This window comes from Cervus elaphus, chromosome 17 (assembly GCF_910594005.1).
Source record: "Cervus elaphus chromosome 17, mCerEla1.1, whole genome shotgun sequence".
Classification (NCBI taxonomy): Eukaryota; Metazoa; Chordata; class Mammalia; order Artiodactyla; family Cervidae; genus Cervus; species Cervus elaphus.
In genome coordinates, this window is record NC_057831.1 from 58,017,242 (window position 1) to 58,034,771 (window position 17,530).

General features: G+C 34.2%; 1 protein-coding gene across 5 annotated transcripts in view; it reads left to right on the forward strand.

Moving 5' to 3' along the window:
* Positions 1-17,530, forward strand: part of N4BP2 (NEDD4 binding protein 2) — a 68,097-nt gene that overhangs the window by 37,471 nt on the left and 13,096 nt on the right. For all 5 annotated transcript variants that reach the window (XR_006334668.1, XM_043871005.1, XM_043871007.1 and 2 more), the window contains exons 8-13: positions 224-2,592; positions 3,204-3,289; positions 3,792-3,837; positions 5,252-5,448; positions 8,911-9,029; positions 13,591-13,729. Coding sequence is in view for 4 of the 5 variants with exons in the window: in XM_043871005.1 (XP_043726940.1) it covers positions 224-2,592; positions 3,204-3,289; positions 3,792-3,837; positions 5,252-5,448; positions 8,911-9,029; positions 13,591-13,729 (2,956 nt within the window). In the remaining variant the exon portion in view is untranslated. The remainder of the gene's footprint in view (positions 1-223; positions 2,593-3,203; positions 3,290-3,791; positions 3,838-5,251; positions 5,449-8,910; positions 9,030-13,590; positions 13,730-17,530) is intronic.

Sequence of the window (17,530 nt, forward strand, 5' to 3'; positions counted from 1 at the left end):
AGTGCTTCTTGTATGCCAGGCGTTGTGCCAGGTGTTGGGATTACAATAAAGGGGTGTGTTCATCATGTATTAGGGAAAGATCAGGTATCTTGTCTTTCAGTTGAAAGATTCTTTAGTTTAAATCATAATGTTAATGTTCTTTAGTTTAAATATTAACAGTATTAATATTACTAATCATAACAGTAAGAGATTTCGTTATAATACTTAAAAAAAAATCTTACAGCCCAAGAGACAATGAAGATATTACTTCTGAAAAAGAAGAAAATGTTTTATCCTCGTCTTTGAAGCATCTAGAGTTAACTGAAGAGAAGAAAGTCGATGTGACCAAAGAAAATATGTTACCTGAGAATATTGCATATCTCCCTAACGCAGATTTAAACAAAGGAAAAAAAGAAATAAGTGATATGAATCCCAGTATTCAGAATGCTTTCATTCAGGAAGCTCCAAACACTTACTTTCCTGATTCTGAAAGCGAAGTACAAGTTACAGACAAAAGTGAAAAACAAGAGCCAGTAGAAATGGCTCTTGAAAAAGAGTGTAGTGAAACCAGTGCAGATAGTTTGTTAGAGAGAACGTCACCAAGTAGTTGTTACGGTGAAAATAATCAAGGAGACTGTGGTCTTTCAAATCCTGTACCCCATCAAAATGAAAAATCTTCATCTAGTGAAATATTGGAAGAAAGAGCGGCAGTAAAGAAAAAAGCCTTTGGAAAACAAAAAAGCAAATCAACTTTGGAAAAGTTTCCAAGACACGAGCTGTCTTTTATTGGTGACTGGCCAGTTGATAAGACTATTGGTCAGAGGACAAAAAGGAACCGAAAAATGGAAAAAGCTTCATCTGTACACAATGACAAAAAGTATAATCGCCCTCAGTCACATAAAGATAATAGTTTATCTGTGAGTGTAGATTGTATCCTGCCACAAGGATCTCCATATGAAAATGTAGAGGATGACAGCAGGTCACAGTGTGATGATGCCTCGGAATCTTTCAATAGCTGTAAATATGATACTTGTAAAAACACTGAAAGAGATTCATTCAACATTGTGGGTGACTGGCCTTCCCCTGATTCTTTAGCTCAGAGAGAGCACAGATCAAGAATACCAAAGGCTGGCTTAAATGAACCCAACCTAGAATTTGGAACTAACAGCAGTATGAATGAAATATCCTTATACTCAGCACATGAGGTCTGTTGGGGCACAAGCCCTGAAGAGCTAAAAACACTGGGTAGTTGTACTCGAGGAAGTTCTGAAATGTTGCCCAATGAAATGACCTATGAGAGTAAGACTTGTCCAAGTAAAAAGATTCGTAGGGAACACACATTGTCTCTTCCTTTCATCAATAGTGTGCCAACTGTCCCTGGAGAAATAGGACCACAAACTTTAGCTGAATTTTCAGAAGAAAAGACTAAAGGAGTCCCTGGAATAGGAGTAGGCATGTGTACCCAGACTGAACCACAGGATTTTGCTCTCTTGTGGAAAGTAGAAAAAAATAAAATTAGTGTTTCCGATTCTCTGAGAGTATTAACAGGAAGATTAGATGGATTTAAACCAAAAATTTTCAATATTAACACAAAATTGGATGTTCAAGAGACAATTCCATATAGGGTAATGTATGACAAAAGCACATATGTTGAAGAAAGTGAGCTTACCAGTGCTGATGAATCTGAAAATCTTAACATTCTTTGTAAACTATTTGGATCTTTTTCATTAGAAGCCCTAAAAGACTTATATGAGAGGTGTAACAAAGATATTATTTGGGCCACAAGCCTTTTGTTGGATTCTGAAACCAAATTATGTGAGGATACTGAATTTGAGAATATTAAAAAATCATACGATGAAGCACAAATTGGGCCATTTTCTCTGGGACTGAATTTGAAGGAAATTATTAGCCAAAGAGAAAGCTTAGAGGATTCTAATTTTTCTGTGCCAGAATTTAGCCATGGAATTGATATCAGTAACACTAATATACCGTCTACTTGTAATTCCGAAAAGGAAAACTTAGAGCAGGCAGAAATAAGAGCTATAACTACTGAAAAACCTGGATTAATAGCAAGTATACTTCCTACTGTAGAGCTAAATAATAGTAATGAAGTACTTCCTAATAGTCAAACAGAACTTGCAGGTTTATATAATGTGAAGCAGTTTTTTCCGGATACTCTAAAAGCTACTACCACTAAAAATGTAAGTGAAATGGAAAAGAATTTAGAAACTGCCGAGACTGGAGATCATACACCTTCTTTGAATTTGTCTGATATTTTGAACTCGGTATCAGGCACTTCAAATCTTGAATTACATGAAGAAACTTACTTTACTAACTCTTTTGAAATAAATAAAACTGAAAATCTTCCAAAGGACTATGTGAAATTTCCAAACACAGAAGAATTTACGATTGAAGAGGAACAGGAAATGGAGACAATTCTAGTGGCAGGGAGTGCTTTGTCAGCTGGAGTTACTGGAGAAGATAAAGCTGAGACGCTGAATCCCACTCCAGTGACAGCCAAATCTCTGACCATAGACTGTCTTGAATTGGCATTGCCCCCTGAACTGGCTTTTCAGCTCAATGAATTATTTGGCCCTGTTGGTATTGATTCAGGTAAGGAAAAAGTAAATTATTACCTATACGTGCATCTTTTCTGTGACTAGAATATAGATAGTTTCAGTTCAATTTTAAAATTATTTTGTATGTTAACAAATGTAAAAGTATGTTGACTACATTGTTTTTGGCACCATGTGTTTGTAGAAGATTTTTAAATATATAATTTCAAGAAGCAGAGAGTATAGAGTTTGTGTTCATCCCATGCATATATTGAAAATTTTCTCTGGTATTTACCTCATACTTGTTTGCACAGATACACCTTTTTAATCCTTTGATGCTACTCAAGATACACTTAAGGCAAGATAATTCCTTAGGACACACTTATTGGAAAGTCTTAACTTAATGAAGTAAACATACTAAATATATTTAGTGTAATGGACATGAATAACTTAAATATATGAAACATTGTATAATTGCATCTGCCAAGGAGTGTAAATACAATGACATATTACATAAAAATATTCCAAGAGTTTTAAAACTAGAGACATAGGTTAGTAATTAAAAATACAGATTAGTTTTATGATGTGTAAGGTAGTTGAGTATGTTTTCTGCAAATGTATAACGAGTAATGGTCATATTTTCTTTTCTTTTTTTCCTCTCCTCACAAGGGTCCCTAACAGTTGAGGATTGTGTGGTTCATATAGATCTGAATCTGGCTAAAGTGATTCATGAGAAATGGAAAGAATCTGTAATGGTTGGTAGGCTTCTTTTTATAAAGAGCTCCTTTTGTGTCCATTTTGTCTCTTCATTACAATCTGTTATGTTATATGAAAGATTCTATTGAATTTTTAGTTTGAGAGAAAATGAATTTTACCAGTTAACAGATTACTGATTTTTTTTCTCTTTCCAGTATTTTAGATTATATCCAGATTGATCAAACTTTATAATAAATGATGGAGCTCAATATGATTGATTTTTTACTTTAGGGAAAAAAAATCATAAATAGTTTTTTGCTCCTTAAAGACTTGAAATGCTAATAAGTTTCATAAACAGTTTTTAAAAAATTATAGCATAAGAGCTCTATAAGTGGAAAAGATACATAGATATAATCATAATTTATATTTATCTAGATTTATTAGATTTAGCGAGAATGATTGATAGTTTTATAAGGAGAAATGATTACTGAGAAAAATAGCATAAGCTTGTTTTCTAATGCACCCTTCTTTGCCAATCCCCTATTCTGCCTTTGTATTTAGGAACGACAAAGACAAGAAGAGGTATCTTGTGGCAAGTTAATGCAAGGTAAATCACATAGTTTCACTTCTGATGTTCTTATCTTGATGTTGAAACTTGGTTTGTGTGTATGAATTTCAACTCATTTTAAATATACTTCCACAAAATATGTTACCAAAGAATTTTGATTTGTAGATAAGTTTTAAAAAATTTAACATTTTATATTGATATAAAATAAAACTTAAAAGAAGAAAAAGTCCCTGTATTATTTAACTTTCAGGTTATAACTGAAAACTAACACAACATTATATATCAACTATACTTTAGTTGAAAAATTTTTTTTTCAACTATGAGGCTATGAAACACCTAGGCGTACTCTAATGCATATATTCAGAGTATTTCCTGTTAATGATTTTGTTCTGAATGATAGAAAACTGTTCTGAGAGCAATAAAATATTCCTGTCTTTGATAGCATCATTGAAATATTACTTTGGCTATTAAATTTTTATTGATGTTAATATGATTAGAGCATAAAAGTCAGCCTGCTTTTTGGGTATATCTGCCAAAGTGAAAATATTTGAGCTTGAGTTTTGCGCTCGAGTTTCTCTAGATGTTTCTGTCCACTTCATACTAGGACTCCAGACTGAAGATTGTTAAAGATTCTTAACTTTAATCCAGACCTGTATTGTAGCTTTAAGAACCAAAGTTGTTTGAGAGCTGGAGGTTCCCAAATAGTATCAGTTATTCAGATGACAGTATTAGCTATTTCTTCAACTTTCCAGGAGAGCAAAAGTGTATGTCAGAATGTGTTGCTTTTAGAAAAGCTGAAATATACGTTGTCTTACTGTTATGAACTTCGTAGAATGTTCAGCTCCTTCTTTATCTTGAATATCAATGTTCAGTATTTATTGTGTGCCTCCAGTGGGTTACAGATCTGCAAAGATATTTATCCTTTCAGTTCTTGGAGTGGCCAGGCAGCTGCTCTCACTGGTTGCTCCTGGCTGGCTGCAGCTCCCTGTTTATCAGTGCATATGTGTGTTATTGTTTTCTCTGTTGAAGGGATATGAAAAAGAGTGGGAAGCATTGAGTTGATTTACAATGATACTCAGATTGTTGGAGAAGGAAATGGCAACCCACCCAGTGTTCTTGCCTGGAGAATCCCAGGGACGGGGGAGCCTGGTGGGCTGCCTTCTATGGGGTCACATAGAGTTGGACACGACTGAAGTGACTTAGCAGCAGCAGCAGATTGTTGCTCATTTGAAGTGTTCCTACGTTTATACATATTTCATACTTGTAAAGATATATTTTCATATATGTAAAGATATTTTTTGAAATTTGCAAACTGTATTATAAGCAAAGAGTAAAAAGTCATGTTTTCTGGGCCTGAGGTAAATATAACAGAATGAATTGTGTTACATCAGAATAATTGTTAATTTGTACATTTATTATTCACGGTCTGACGCTACTGACACTGCTTTTGTAGATCCTTCCCTGGTTGGGCATGTTGGTCTTGATAATTCAGAACAAAAATCATCTCAGAGAACAGGCAAAAAATTACTGAAGACTTTAGCAGCACCTGAAATGCTACCTTTATTGGATCATTGGAACACTCAAACTAAAAAAGTATCACTCAGAGAAATAATGTCAGAAGAAATTGCCTTACAGGAAAAGCATGATATGGTATGAGTTCGTATAAATATTAAGCCTTTGTTTCTTACTCTAGTTTGATTATATGTTTAGTTTGTGATTTTCATTTGAATCTACTTTTTGTAGTCTGGAATCTGTTTTAACCTGATTGAAGTTAGTGTTAAAATTGAAAAATGTTTTAAATGTAGTTTGAAGTTGGAGGTTTTTACTTCTGGAAAATTAGTTGATATTCTATAACAGTAAGCCAGTTATGTTAACTTTGTTGTTTTGGATTTAATTTTGCAGATGTATATTTCTTGTCTATAATTTTACTTCTGTAATTTTTTCATTCTAGAAAAACAAAAGAAATATTTGATTTGAAGATAATTTAATTCATAAGTTACTAATAAGAAATGACTGTTTTGCTATTGAAGAGTTCATATTTGAAGCAAAAATTTTTTAGAGAAAAATTTTAGAAACTTTCAAATCTTAAATACTCTTCTTTTCCTATCTAACTTTTCAATAAGACAAGTTCAAACAGATACTTCACTTTGCTCTGAATTTAATTTTTGTTCTTTTTCAACCTATCTAGCTATATGAAGTCATAAGAGAATTTGGTTTCTTTTGCATTTCTTTTTCTTAACTTTTTTTGGAATTCTGAAAATTAGTATTAGAGAATTTCAAGATCAAAAGGGAAAAGACCTTAGAGATTATTAGTTCAGTTCTCAAGGAAAAAAAAAATTCTTAGTTGGTGATCTTGTAACATTTTACCCTCTTTTCCTCGTCATTTGACTGCTCAAAGGAACACCTTTATATTGGTTGAAATATATTTGATAGAATGGGGGCATAGAAAGAATGATGGGATTCTTCCACTTTCATGTTTATTTTCCCCACTTGTCTTGTTAATTAAGTTGGAAATATGCTACTGTTACCATCTTTACATGTTTATAGAATCCAAGGAACAGTCTCTTCAGTAGGATCTTATAATTTAGTGTTGTTTCAGATATCCTCTTCAATTTACATATGTAATTAATTGGAGAAATAGATTTTCTTAAAAAATAAGGAAAGCCTAGAACTTATGCTCAAATGATGAGACACTTTTTGTTGAAATGCTGTTTTCTGCTGAAACATTTCTTTATGATTCTAACCTGCCTTTTTATCTCTTAGTATACCTGGGTTGGGAAGATCCCCTGGAGAAGGGAAAGGCTACCCATTCCAGTATTCTGGCCTAGAGAATTCCATGGACTGTATAGTCCATGGCGTCTCAAAGAGTCAGACATGACTGAGCAACTTTCACTTCACTTCACATAATGATGAACAAATAAGTTGCTTTGACTTTCCAACTTAATTTTTTTTTTCTGTCAGTGATTTTTCTTGTCTTTCTGTGAATTTGATAATAGAAGCTATACTCTTTTGATCCTAAAGATATTCCTGCTTAAGTAGAGCCTCAGTAAGAGAATTTCTGGAAAAATTTCTCAGTAATTTCTCAGAATTTTCCAAAGGAGAAATACACTTTAAATTCTTTTAAAGCAAAGAATATAAAATAAACACTAGGCATAATGCATACAGAGGATAATTAATTGTAAGATGATTGTTATTCAGACGCTAAGTCATGTCTGACTCTGCGACTTCATGAACTGCAGCACATCGAGCTTCCCTGTCCTTCACTATGTCTGGAATTTGCTCAAACTCTTGTCCATTGAGTTGCTAATGCCATCCAACCATCTCATCCTCTGTCTCCCCCTTCTCCTTCTGCCCTCCATCTTTCCCAGCATCAGGGTCTTTTCCAGTGAGTTGACTCTTTGCATCAGGTGGCCAAAGTCTTGGAGCTTCAGCTTTAGCATCAGTCCTTCCAATGAGTATTCAGGGTTGATTTCCTTTAGGATTGACTGATTTGATCTCCTTGCTGTTTTCAGTTAATTGATAAGACCTTAGAATTTGTAGTTTAGAGATACTCTATGACCTGGCAGATGCTAGTAAATCTGATCACTGAGGTTTAAAAAAAAAAAAATCACTGAATTTTTTAGTAAGGTCAGCTTATAATGTATATCTTAAAATAAGATGTGAAATATTTAAAATTCTTAAGGTGGCTTATTTTCATCACTCTTGTGGTATGTGATATATTCGGCTTCACCAGTGTTTTTGACTGGTCAGGTTGTTGCCTATTGTGATTCTTTTTTTGTTGTTGTTTGGTATTATAAATGGCCTAAATATGGCTAGGTTTCAAAACCAATAGCTATTCTAGGATTATCCTAAATTATTGTAATTTTTAAATTTTTAGGACCCTTGAAATTTTATAGGAAGTTATTTTTTAGATACTAGGACTTTTGGAATAAACTAGAATATTACATTGTTAAATCACAATGTCAACAAATTGTCTTAGAGTTAGAAATCCCTTTACAGATGATTACTATAATCCTTAATTAGAATTAAATTAGCACATACTAGAAAAGCCTGTTTGGTTTGACAATTTAAACAATCCAAATATGACTTTGAAAAAATAACAATTAGCGATTCTCATATAATTCTTTGGAATAAATATGTTTGTGAAAAAAAATTTTTAATGTGGATTTTTCTGTCAACCTGAATTTGCAGCTCATTTGTACATTGTAGTTTCTGCCCATTGAGGAGAATGTGTTTCTAAGGCCGTTGTTCACAGCATGACAGTGTCCCTTTTATGAGGACCCATGCGAGAAATTTCTCTCAGGTCTCAGTACCAGAGAAAGCTGTTCTTCTCCTGAGCAGCTGGTTTGTTTTTATTTCATGGACACTGAGAATCTTTGCTTCCTCCTTTGCTTTGGCCATTGAGAAGCTCAGAACTGAATTTGTGACCCACGTTTAGCAATTGTACAGGATTTTGTAGCATGCATTTATTTATACTAATTTTCTTGCTAGCTTTATCCTATACTCTTAGCTTTATTTTCTCTACTCTTTGATTTGTTCGTTTATTTATATCCTGTTTATATGTATGTCCGTCATCCTTTTAATATGTGTAATACATGATTGAATGTGGGCCCCCCTGGTGGCTCAGACGGTAAAAATCCACCTGCGATGCGGGGACCTGTGTTCAGGCCCTGGGTTGGGAAGATCCTCTGGAGGAGGGCGTGGCAAGCCACTCCAGTGTTCTTTCCTGGAGAACCCCCTGGACAGAGGATCCTGGCGGACTGCAGTCCATGGGGTCGCAGAGTCAGACACGACTGAGCAACAAGGCACATGTGTTAGGCGTGTCACGTGTGAGAGTGTATATATACAAACGCACACACATGTATATGTATATGTGTGACTATGTGTGTGTGTTAATAAGCAGCTTCAAATACTTAGTGAAAAGTGGGATATAAATGAACAGTGCAAGAATACTTATATTACTAATTTCAGCCTTTAATCAATGAAGAAAGTCTGTGGTTGCTTTTAAATTATTAGTGTTTTTGCAATGAAATAACCATGCTTTTGGATCAGCATAACTAGTATTGTAAATTACATCGTAAGAATGAGTTTTGTCTTTTTTGTTTGTTTTAGAAAAGGGAGACGCTTATGTTTGAGAAAGATTGTGCCACCAAGCTAAAGGAGAAGCAACTCTTTAAGATATTTCCAGCCATTAACCAAAATTTCCTGGTGGACATTTTCAAGGACCACAAGTGAGTGTACTGGAAGGATTGTCTGCAGTTTCTGTTGTGATGTGATTGAAAGTGTATGTCATACATTTTAATTTCTTATTTTTATTTTTCTGATAACAAAAATAATATAGGTGTATTATAAACCATTTAAATGCAATAATGTAGAAAGTGAGTTTTTGTCAATTTGTTCATATTCCTCCTCAATTTTTTCTCATGTTCATATACTAAGTATGCGTACACATGTGTACCTATTTGTTTTGGTGACTATATATATAGTTTTATATATTATGTTTATAAATACATATTTATATATTTATGTTTTATGTACTATTTTGTAGTTTTGTTGTTATTTATTTTTTCTGTCCATACTTTGTGACAGAATAAATACTCTTTTCTTTTTAATGTCTACAGAGTATTCCAGAGTACTCTGAAAGTGATTTCTTAAAGTTCTATAGTTTGATTAAACATACTCTGTTTATAGGCTTTTTGACTATAAGAAAAGTTGGAAGCCATGTTGCACTGAGCAACATTAAACATACATTTTGTGTGCATGGGCGAATGTTATCGTAAGCTAGTTTCTAAAAGTGAAATTGCTGGTTCAGAGTAGGTACACTAAAAATGTTTATAGCTAATGCCAGATTTCCTTTTATAAGGGCTTTCCATATTACTTCTATGCACTGATTATGTAACTTGCCCTGAACATTAAGAATCTTTAATTTTTTTGCCAGTCTGGTGGGAAAAATATTTCATTGTTGCTTAAATTTTTATTACTAGTGAGGTTGAGCTTTTTTCCCATTGATCTCTTTTTCTATTAAATTGCTTACTTTTTGCCTGTCGTCTTTTGGCTCTTTGTATTTCTTTTTACATGTATGAGAATTCTTTATATATTATGTGTAGTTATCTTTGTTAATATAGATTATAATAAATTTTCTTGATAAAATCTCATTGGTCATATGCGTATTTTAATTCATGTTTTATCAGAAAATTGTTTCCCTTATTGGTTCAGAGTTTTAACTCTTGTTGAGAAAATCTGTCCTACCCCAACATTATGGAATTTATTTATTCCAGTATTTATTTTTAAATTTGCTTTTTTTTTTTAAAGGAAACTTTTTTATATATAATTTTGTTTATTTATTTATTTTTGGCTGTCCTGTGTCTTTGCTGCTGCTCAAGCTTTTCTCTAGTTGTGGCGAACTGGGGCTGCTCTCTAGTCTTGGCATGCAGGCTTCTCACTGCGGCGGCTTCTCTCGTTGCAGGGCACAGGCTTCAGTAGTTGTGGCTCTTGGGCTCTAGAGCACAGGTTCAATAGTGTGGCACATGGGCTTAGTTGCTCTGAGGCATGTGGGCTCCTCCCAGGCCAGGGGTCGAACCCGAGTCTCCGGCACTGGTAGGTGGATTCTTTACCACTGAGCCACCAGGGAAGCCCTTCATTTATTTTTATTTATTTATATTTTTGACTGCACCAGGTCTTCGTTGTAGCACACAGAATCTTGGACCATCGTTATAGTATTTTTAATAGTGAAATTTAAAACATTTACCTTTTTTGTGTGTTTAGTATGAAGTAGAGATTTAACTTAATTTTTTTGTGAATGACAAACTGGGTAGATAGGTCATCTTTACACCCTGATATAAAATATAATCACTAATATTTCCTACATTCTCAAATATACATTTTCTTTTATTGACTCTTTGATTCCATTGAGCCATTTGGTCCTAAATTTTATTTTCAATATTGTAATAATGTGTTTTGATGTTTGCTATGTTAGGGATGCTTCTGGTTTGAGTAATACATAGTTTTGATCCTCATGTATTCCTTAAATTTCTATTTTAGCAAGAGTTGTTTTAAATAAATGCCTTTTTAGGCTCTTTGGAGAATCTAATACAGATTTTTTTCTTTAGTTTATTAGTATATTTCATGTCAATCACAAGTAATTTCTAGAATAAAAATTCTCTCATATTTTTGTTTTTTTCCTTTAATGCAGTATCAGAATTGATTTCAGGCTTTTTGCAACAGTTGTTAAGTGAGATTAGTCTGTAATTTTCTGTTTCTTTGTTATCTTTGTCAGATTTGGTTTTAGGGTTTTATTTGGTATTTGGCTTAATAAAAGGGTTTTCCTGGTGGCTCAGTGGTAAAGAATCTGCCTGCAATGCGTGAGACGCAGGTTTAGTCCCTGGGTCAAGAGGATCCCCTGGAGAAGGAAATGGCAACCCACTTCAGTATTCCTTCCTGGAAAATACCACGGACAGAGGAGTCTAGAGGGATACAGTTCATGGGGTCACAAAGAGTCAGACACGACTGAGCAACTTGCTCTGGAAAATTTAAATAAATTAGTACCTTGAAGGTTCGGGGGTTGTGCCTTTTTAGGGAAGTCTTTTAGAACTTTTCACTACCTTTTAAGGGCATTGCTTTATTCAAATATTTGCCTTTTTTTTTTTTTTCCTGTGAGTGTTTTCTGGTGGTTTGTCTTCTCGAAAACCATTAGTTTTACCTTGATTTTCAGGTTTATTGTTGTTAAGTTGTATATAATATTCTGTGATAATTAAAACTATTGTTTTGTATTTGATCACATCCTTTTTTCCTTTCCTAATGTATTTTTTTTCTGTTTTCTTTGTTTTTGCTATTTGTCAGAATGGCCCTTTTAAAGAGCAAGCTCTTGGTTTATTGATCAAAGTCTGTTTCATATTCTCTAACCATTTATTTTTGCTTTTATTTTTAGTAATTGCTTTCTATCTTTGTTGGTTCCTTTCTGTTTAAATTTGTTGACATACTTTCAATTCTTTGGTTAGTTTGTTTCCTTTTAGTATTTAATAACATATTTAAGGGTATGAATTTTTCTCTCTGTTATGTTTTTGATATGTATATGTAATATTTTGACTTTGATATGTAGTGCTTTCATTTTTTTCTGTAATAATCTAATTCAGTTTGATTTTCTCATTCACCCAAGAGTTTGAAATTTTCTAAATGGATCGATAGTTTGGTGGTGATGGTAGTGGTGGTGGTGGTTACTGTTTATTTTGTTCTATTGTGTTGGGGTATAAGAATGCAGCCTGAAAGAGTCCTGCTTTTAGGAATTTGAAATTTTCTTTGTGGTTTAATACATGATCAGTTATTATAAATATTTCATGAAGGTGCTTTTGAAAAATAATATTCTTTGCTGAGTATGCAGAGTTCTAAATATGTCACTTGAATCAAGTTTTTCATGGTATTATTTCAGTCCACAAATTTTCTATTTATTTCTGTTACCTGAGCAGCTGTTTTCTTAGAGTTATGTTTTAAAATACCCCAGGCATTGGGGGTTAGGAGGACTGGTGCTGGCATATGGCAACTGTCTTCTATGGGAACCTAGGGCAAGAAGGTCTGATGTGAAACTACCCTTGGTTGCAGGTCCCAGGTGAAGTTAGAGGACTGAGTACTTCATTTCAGTGCTCAGAATGATTGATCAGTCAGGTCCCAAGGGTAGGTATTATGATATTCAGTGATCCTCCATTTGTCTGCCAACAGCTGGATACTTGGCTCAGCAGTAGTGTCTGCTTCACCCTGATAAGACGGGTAGGTTCAGTCAATTACTGCATTATATGCCTGCAGTATAATCTTCCAGAGCCATATACTGCTAACAACACCTGTGGTGGAGGCTGGCTTCCAGCCCTAGAAGTGGGCAAACTGATTTTAAAGACTAGTTAGGATGTGGACAATTTCTAGTAGTTTCTAGCCCCCAAGAAACTCCTGTTTGTTGAGTGTATGTTAGGCAGTAAGATGGGAGTGCTCAAGTGGAATTGGTAGTCCCAAATGATTCCCCTTCAAGGGGTTGCTTTAATAAATTGAAGAATAGCAAAATATCACAGTATTTTGCATAAGTATTGCATTTCAAAAACAGTCCTTTGTGGTCAGCTTTTCACTATCTAGCCTTTGGAAGAGATCAGAGCCATAAAAATAAATAAGTATAAAATCATTTATAATTTGCTCTGGAATGAGTTTCTTTGGCTGTGGGAAGATGAGTGTTTCAGGCTTTTGTCAATTTTTGTAGAATTTCATGTTCCACATAATATGGTATCACCATGAAAATATGCCTAAATAATGTAGTGGTGGGAGGTAGGATAGTTTTTTACTTTTTCCTTTCTATATCTCTGCTTAGAATTTCTTTGACTGGAACCCCATGGTTTAAGTAAAATGTGAAATTTGACAGAATACAATGTCAGCGTAAAGATCTATTGTCTGTTTTTGATGTACGAAGGAAACTGAAACGTGTGAATTCAACAAGGGGACTAAGTATGGGTGATAAGATGAAAGAAAGAGTTGTGGAAAATCTATCTGGAATAAAAGATAAGAAAATAAATTAATTATTACTATGTTACTTTTGGGTATTCATTTAAAAAATTAATTTTTGAGAGCCTCTAACTTTATACTTTCTGTTCATTCTTGAGTCTTGAGATGCACAATGAGCATTTAATTTTGATGTTTAAAACTAAGAAGTGAGCCAGTTTTTCGTATTCGAAGATGTTTTAAAGATTGTCTTTGTTAATGTTTCCACATAACTTTTATTTTCACTCATTGACCTCATATTTGTACTTCAACTCTCTGCAGCTATTCATTAGAACACACAGTGCAGTTTCTAAATTGTGTTCTTGAAGGAGACCCTGTAAAAACAGTGGTAGCACAAGAATTTGTTCACCAAAATGAGAATATCACTTCTCATGCTGCACAGAAGTCCAAGGAGAAAAAGGTATAGAGCTTCTTAGTTTTTTACAATAATGGTAAATAATAGTTATGTATGAAATATAATTGATTTGTTAATGTTTATTTCTCACCATTTTTTGTAGACTGGAAATTTAACCAATGATAGCATATTTGGTTAATAATATTTTCTCAAAATAATGAATTTATAGCCGATTATATTTTTTTCTTCAGTGTCTTTGTGCATGACAATCATTTGAATTTCTTTAACTTTTCTTGTGTAGACTACACATGAAACGTATGAGGTTTAATTGAGTAACTATGGAATGCAATATGATGGGTCTTAGAGTATAACTATGTCAGACCTGGGTCTCCCAGATTGCAGGCAGAACCACTTGGGAAGCCCAGAAACGTTTAGCCATTTGAGGAACTGCCAAACGTTTTCCCCAAATGGTTGCATTCTTTTACGTTTCCGTCAGCAGTGTATGAGGGTTAGAATTTCTCTGCATCCTCTGTGACACTTTGTTATCATCTTGTCTTTTTGATTAAAGCCATCTCAGTAGATGTGAAGTTGTTTGATGATACCTGGGATTTGTTTTAGTCAGGTATGGTAAGACAGCAGGCATGGAAATGACATGAAGGAAGAAGGTTATTATAGTTACAGAAGCAGGGGGTATGGCCTACCACCCAGAGCCCCATGAGGAAGCACCAGGGCCAAGGAGACAGAGAGAGAAGGGGGAAATGTGCACAAGAGCCTTTTTTTGTGGTTTCTATGGGAAAGACTTGGCAAAGCAGGGTAATAAGTATGTTCAGTATTGGCTAGTTTGAGTAATTTCAGCAGGCTCTGGGGCATAGGAACTGTGCCTAGTTTCTGGAACCTGGCTTCGGTGATCAGGGTGTGTGAGTGGTGGCCAGAGAGAGAGAGCCTGTAAAGGAAGTGGTTGTGGGTGTGGGTTCTGGATTGGATGGTTTGCATGTATAAAGTGTGCCAGCAAGTGAATTGTTTCCAGTCTCTAGGAATTAGCTAACCCCAAGGTGGGGGCTTTGTCTCTAGGGATTAGCAAGGCCTCATGTCAAAGCATCAGAATATAAGAAATAAAAGACATAGTTAATACAGAAGTGGTATCTCATTGTGATTTTGATTGGCATTCCCCTGATGGCTGGTGATGTTGAGCATCTTTTGATGTACTTATTGGCCATTTGTATTACATCTTTTTTGAAGAAATGTCTATTAATATCCAAAGCCCATTACAATTAAAGAAAATTTCTTTAGTCGTATGAGTTTTTATATAGTCTACATGCAAGTCCCTTTTCAGACATATGACTTGCAGACTTTTCCCCTTTCCATGGGTTGTCTTTTCACTTTTTTGTGATGTCCTTTGAAGCACAGAAGTTTAAAAATTGATCATGTGCAATTCACTTCTTTTGTTGGTTGTACTTTTGGTGTCATACCTAAGAAACTATTGCCTAATCCAGGGGCACCAAACTTATACCCAAGTTTTCTGTTCTTTCAAGAGTTTTATAGTTTTAGTGCTTACATTTAGATCTTTGTATATGGTGAGATAGGGGTTTAGGTTTATCCTTTTGCATATGGATATTCAGTTATCACAATACCACTTGTTGCAAAGATTATTTTTCCCACATTGAATTTTCTTAACACCCTAGTTGGAAATGAATTGACTGTAAATTTTTTTACTAGATGCTCAATTTTATTCCATTGTTCTGTGTGTCTGTCATTATGCCCGTACCATAGTCTTGACTGCTGTAACTTTGTAGTAAGTTTTGAATTTGAGAAGTGTGAGTTTTCAACTATGTTCTTTTTTTACCCCCAAGATTATTTTGGCTATTCTGGTCCCCTTGCAATTCTGTGTGATTTTTAGGATCAGCTTGTCAGTTTCTGCAAAGAAGCCAGTTGGAATTTTCATGGGGACTGTATTGAGTCTGCAGATCAATTTGAGGTGTATTTCCATCTTATCAATACTGTCTTCCAATTTGTGAATGTGGAAGTACCTTTCAATTTATTTAGTTCCTCTTAAGTTCATTCAACAGTGTATTGTAGTTTTGAATATAAGTTATACATGACTTCTGTTAAATTTATTTCTAGGTATTTTATTTTTTTGATGCCATTGTAAATGAAATTGTTTTCTTAATTTTATTTTTGGATTGTCCACTGCAAATAGAAATACAATTGATTTTGTATATTAATCTTTTATTAGTTTTAGACTTTTTTTTAAACAGTCCTCAGTCATCCTGCTTTCCTTGTTAATAAGACCACTCATGGATAAACTTGTGTGCTCCTTTTTTTCTTTGACTGTTTCACCAGAATTTAGCTGATGGGACTTGGGTAATTTTGGTGTTCATGTGATCTGTCAGTGTGTACACGAGCAGGAAGTATCTGGTACAGCTGTTGCCTGTGTTCATCCCGGATAGGTGTGGTGTGTTATCTGTTAGTGTGTACACAGAACAGGAACACAGATGCCTGTGCTCATCATGGGTAGGTGTAGTATGTTACAGGACTCAAAGAATACAAGATGATGGTGAGACCTTCAGTGCCAGACGGGGAACAAAGATTACTTTTTCTCCTGATAATAGAGCCAGGCACTCTTGGTCATTATGGCGGTAGAGGAAGCGACTGGGAAGTGTGCTTACTGAAAGTGGGAGATGGTTAGAAGATGTTGGAATCAAGAAAGGAGAGTTTGTGAGTTGTATACACATTGGCCAAAACATAAATTTGAATAAGTTATACCGGGGATAAGTTATACTTAGCCTTTCTCAAAAAAATGTAGGCAGATGTCACAACACTAAAGGACCAGAGATACTAAAAGAGAGTATCATGATACCGGTAACATTTTGGTTTTCCTGTTTTGTTCAAGAAACTAACATTTATTTAAAACTGTGTTTTGTTAATACTAGTACCTTTTCCCTTTAGTTAATGAAATTTGCAGGTTTGTTACCTTTGGAAATGGTTTTAATATTATAGTACATCATGCTTTCTCAAGAGAATAAGTGATACTAATTATGTGAATTCTTAGGAAGCATGTGTTTCACTTGGCCCTAGTTAATGAAGTTACAGTAAACCATATCACTGTGAAAGGGACATAAAAATAGATTTTGGTTTTATTTTAAAATGAGAGTAGCTCTCATTATATACTTTTTTTTTTTTTCCTTTCTTTTTTTGGGCCTTGCCATGTGGCTTGTGGGATGTTAGTTCCATGAACAGGGATCAAACCCAGGCCTAGTAAGTGAAGCCACAGAATCCTAACTATTGGATGGCCTGGGAATTCCCTGTTTTTTTTCTTTTTTAAAAATAAGAAATTAAGGGTCTCTTCCCAGAGAACCGAATGTGATTTGCATTTTTTAGTATGAATACCAATAGAGACTTTAGGGCTATGAAATATTTATGTTTGTAATATTAGGCACTATGGCTTTTCAAAGGTCATAAAAAGTGTTTTCTTTTTTTTAATCCCCTCTCTGCAAAATCTTTGGTTTTATCCAGAATGCAAGCTATATACTCATAGACTATTTAAACATTAATATGAAATAGTTAAACAGTAGTATGATTATTAGTGAGCATGACATAAGGATGTAGGGCCTATGAATATTCTTAAGTAAGGGAGAGTTGTGGGTATTGGTTGCAAAAATAAAAATATATTTATAGATTTTTGACTCTAGTAATGAGTTAGGAATGTGATGATACATTTATGTTATTCTTTTCTATTTGGTTTAGTGTTGAAGCTAATTTGCATAATTATTTTCATGATCTCATGTTTTAAATTAGAGTTATTTAGTTTCTTTAAGTTTCCATATGGGTAACAGCTACTTGATCATATTTCAGAAAGCTCAAAAAGTC